The sequence below is a fragment of the Octopus bimaculoides genome, chromosome 8, assembly GCF_001194135.2.
Source record: "Octopus bimaculoides isolate UCB-OBI-ISO-001 chromosome 8, ASM119413v2, whole genome shotgun sequence".
Taxonomy (NCBI): domain Eukaryota; kingdom Metazoa; phylum Mollusca; class Cephalopoda; order Octopoda; family Octopodidae; genus Octopus; species Octopus bimaculoides.
In genome coordinates this window covers 37,838,496-37,843,082 of record NC_068988.1, presented here as the reverse complement: position 1 = coordinate 37,843,082, position 4,587 = coordinate 37,838,496, and the positions used below count along the sequence as shown (strand labels likewise).

The 4,587-nt window shown below is 34.8% G+C and overlaps 1 protein-coding gene across 5 annotated transcripts in view; it reads left to right on the top strand.

Moving 5' to 3' along the window:
• Nucleotides 1-1,629: 1,629 nt before the first annotated feature.
• LOC106883850 (nuclear pore complex protein Nup214) overlaps nucleotides 1,630-4,587 on the top strand; it is a 64,996-nt gene continuing 62,038 nt past the window's right edge. For 2 of the 5 annotated variants that reach the window (XR_001411166.2, XM_052970044.1), the window contains exon 1: nucleotides 1,630-2,378. Coding sequence is in view for 4 of the 5 variants with exons in the window: in XM_052970044.1 (XP_052826004.1) it covers nucleotides 2,352-2,378 (27 nt within the window). In the remaining variant the exon portion in view is untranslated. The remainder of the gene's footprint in view (nucleotides 2,379-4,587) is intronic. The other 3 variants (XM_052970045.1, XM_014934989.2, XM_014934990.2) reach the window with 3 other exon arrangements.

Genomic DNA, 4,587 nt, shown 5'->3' with positions numbered 1-4,587 from the left:
GCGCACATGGCGGAGACGTAACCAACCTCCTCCCACTTTATTATTATCATTTTTTACGGAAACCTACGTTTTCGGCTATGGAGATTCCGATTCTGAAAGAAAATTGGCAAAAATCACAACTTCAAAGTCTTTACCCCCACTCCACCATTTCTTCATTTTACAATTCTTTCAGAAATTTTTTTGGCGAAATGCGTAGAAAAATACGGAGATTATGATTCTGAAAAAAAAATGTTTGTAAAATTTCAAAAAAAAAATAAATTCCACCCCACCTCTATTCTCGATTCTACGGCCTTCAAGCAGGCTATCCACATGCTAGAAATAACAGCCAAATCTCACACAAATTCTTTTTGGCACATACATACATATCGAATGCCTTGCATTGTGCATTCTTACACAATTGTGCCACCTCGATTTTGTTTCCTTTTAACTTTCAGAAAAATTGATATTTTTTGATAAAATGTTCGACATATACGCTTCATATGGTGTAGATGCCGATTATATCGGATTTTTTTTTTTTCGGAAAAAGTTTTACCCTGAGGTGGGGAGGAGTTTCGAAAAATTCCCATATCAGCAGGCTTTATTTCTTCGCAAACTTTTCTACATATATACTTCAGATAGTGTAGGTTTTCATCATATAGGAACTTGTTGGGTGGAAAAAAAAAAAAAAAAAAAAAAAACTGCGACAAAATAATGAAAGAAATATGTAATCAATCTACTATCTATACATACACGCATGCTTATAATTATGTTCATTATTGTCTTGATTGTCGTGTTGTTATATTCAGGAACATTTTCACAAAAAATATATAAATCATCATCATCATCATCTAACATCCATGTTCCTTGCTGGTATGGGCTGGACTGTTTGACAGGATCCGATGTGTCCAAGGACTGCGCTGTGCTCCAATGTCTGTGTTTTGTCTCCTATTTATGGCTAGATGCCCTTCTTAACATCGACCACTTTACAACATGGACTGAGTGCTTTCTTTTCATACGACCTGACTATTGAGGTTGCCATGTACATCGCAGAAATACAAGTCCTGTGGGTCAGCATTATACCAGTGGACAAGAGAATGATCTATGAGAAGGAGGTGCGGTAGTGCAGGTTTTTGTAGAGGACCTGTGTCGTAACTAATATCTACTAGGGGAAAAGGGGAAAGATCCCTTTCGGTCATGAATGACCATGAGATTGCACCTAGAAAGTTCCCCTCCAAGGTACAAGTCTGGGCAAATTTGTTTATGGAAGACCGGTCGTCAACTATGCATACCAGCCTACCTTTTCATTGCCACCAATATTATCCAAGGGAAAGGAAAAGACTGATACATTCTTTACAGAGTATGTTCGTATGTGCCAAAAAGAGTTTGTGCGAGATTTGGCTGTTATTTCTAGCATGTGGATAGCCTGCTTGAAAGCCGTAGAATCGAGAGTGGGGGGTGGATTTTTTTTTTTTTTTGAAAAATTGAAATTTTGTAGTTGCGATTTTTGCCAATTTTTTTTTTCAGAACTGGAACTTCCATAGCCGAAAACGCATGTTTCTGTAAAAAAAAAATAAAGTGGGAAGTGGGGTTACGTCTCTGCCATGTTAATATGGGAGCACAGTAGTTACTAATCTAATTTGAATATACACGGAAGTTGAGAGTTTGGACCTGAACACAAATGAAAAAAAACAAAAAAAACTCCAGACGATTAAATATTAATTTGCTATATTATGATCGATATGCTTCCTGTCTCGCCAGTGATGAATCCTCTACTTTGATCGCTCGACCTGCTAGAAATAACACCGAAGTTTTTCTCAAATCCTACCCTAAGCCAGTTTTAGATATTTGGGGATTATGTTTTCTTTTTATTTATTAGTGTAATCCCCAAAGGGACGAACGTAAGGACGGACGAAATACCGCTAAGCATTTTGCTCGGTGTGCTAACGATTCTGCCAGCTCGTCGCCTTAAGCAGTATGAAATATTACTTTCTGTTCCATAATGCGTTTTATTTACTCGTCACAAAATTTCAAACGGTGGACATTAATTTGACTTGTTTACACAAGTTCAACTCTATTTGTCTACATCCGAGTAGACCTATGTCTAAAAGTATTTTGTTATATCTTCCAGGTTTACATCATCTTATGTGTCCGTTTTTAATTACAATACAGTATAAATTAAGGAAGATTTGGGAGCTTTTGCTATTTCGTACCAAGAAGGTAGCCAGTCAGTGTTCTTCTGATAAATAAGAAACGGAAAGTAATGTTACACCGGTTCAACGCATGCGTTATAATCACAGTATAAAAGGCGAACAACTTGAAATTAGGATCAAATGTGTTTTGTGGAGTAAATAATTTTCCATCCAAAGTCGACGATGACTGGAGCTAAACGAGATATCAAGGTAAGTTAGTGCATATACGTATAATTAGTTCCTATAACTAAATAAAAGTAATATGTCAGACAGTGATGGAACTGGAATTTGCAAGTAATAATGAAGACTGACCATTATTCCATAAAATGATGCAAGTCTTGTTTATCTTAAAACGTCAGAACGTTTGAGGAGTATTTTAATGTTAAAAAAAAAAAAAAACGTTTTATGTTTCGAAAATATAAAACAATAATTGGTTCTGTTTAATAGGAATACTTGGTTGAGAAAAGCGTGCTTTCTTTTTCGTGTGAGTTTCAAATTTGAATATTTTCTTTTTATCCGAGAGGAAATCTTTATACATGCTCTTCGCTCGACTTGTTAGAAATATCAACTGAGTTTCTTCACTTCTCTCCTTATCACACTAAAAAACTAAGGACACATTAGAAAATATGGCCCTAGATATGCAAAATGATCGGATGGCCTATGTTAAAACTAGTTTCGTTACAAGTGTACTGAAGCAGAGCTGAACAACCATTCTTTTACCGTTGATTTAATTTGTTCTTACTCTTTCTCTACACTTTAACACTTTGCTTGTTCGATGTACTCCCTTATATTTTATTTAAGCTTAACGTAACTGATCCTATGCGTTCAACCTGGCGATTGGAGCCCCCTACCTTTGCAAAATATCTTTTCGTGAGTTGATGTTATGCGACCATGCAGCTTGCTAAAAATAGTAGTTTAATCTTAAAATTATATACTACCGTTTTAAAAACTTACGTAGAGTTGGATATATTCGTTTATATTGGTCGGCCCAGGGTTGTCATAGAAGACACTTGTCCTGAGCGCCATGTAATTGGGAAACAATACAATAAGTCAGGTTCAGAAAAGTAGCATATCATCATTATCATAATTTAAGGTCCGTTTTCCATGCTGGTATCGGTTGGGCGGTTTGGCCAGAGTTGATAAAGCCGGGGGCTGCTTCAGGCTCCAATATCTGTTCCGGCATAGTTTCTACGGCTGGATGCCTTTCCTGTTGCCACCCACTTTACTAAGCGTACTAAATGCTTTTTATGTGGCACCAGTGCTTTTAACGCGACACCAGCACCAGTAGTTTTTTTTCTTCTTTTTTTGCACCAGTATCAATTCTGCTGTGGTGGACGGGTATAACAAAATTGTCTAAATTAATTGTTGATTATTGCTGTTATCAAAGATTTTGTGTTTCATATATATCTTACACACTTGGTAAAAAAACGTGATAGCAAGGTTTGCTGCAGGAAGGTGACCATAATTAATTTGTATTTGTAAACATGTGTCATACGTGCATGTTACTTGAGAAAAGGATAGTAATTAGTAAAAGAAAGTTAATTTTGTGCATGGCTGCTTAGTCATTTGTCATGTGCTAAGTTTCCAACATGTGCGAGTTAAGTTTTTTCTGTGTTATGCGTTTTGAAACCGGCACAAGTAAACATTTAGTGAAACTAAGTCTGTTTTACAAATTAAATAATGGGGACTAGAAAACTGTATCAGAAGTAAAAGGCATACCACGTTTTATTTTATGCAATAAGAAAGTGGAGTTTCGTTGTTCCTGAAGGCTCTAATGATGTATTCACAAATACATTGCAGTGTGGTCTTAACTGGGATAAAAAATATTGTTGCTTCGTCCCAGTTAATCCTAATCGAGCAGTCGACAACAGTCTAACTATGACTGACACATCATTTTCTGAGACGATGCATCCAGGACCATATCCTACGTAATAGCAAGATCGTTGGGTATATTTTCAGGAAAATTTGGCTGTTGTGTCTAGCAGGTTATGTGGCTACATAGAAGTTTTCCACTGTATCATCTGTATATCAGTGTTAATGAATATATGATGATTGCCACTTCTTTACAGAAAGCCATCTCTTCAATTAATAAATACTGTTATGAGATCTTATATGACCAGCAAGTAGATCTTACAAATATTTTTAAGCAGAAAAGTGTCTGGGATTGTAGTTAAGTCCTGTCTACAAATTGCTCGTTTCAAGATAGATTATTCAATTCTTCAAACTTCAAATGTTTTACATCTATATGTAAATATATATTATATATATATATGTAAATATATATTATATATATATATGAAAATATATATTATATATATATATGTAAATATATATTATATATATATATGTAAATATATATTATATATATATATGTAAATATATATTATATATATATATGTAAATATATATTATATATATA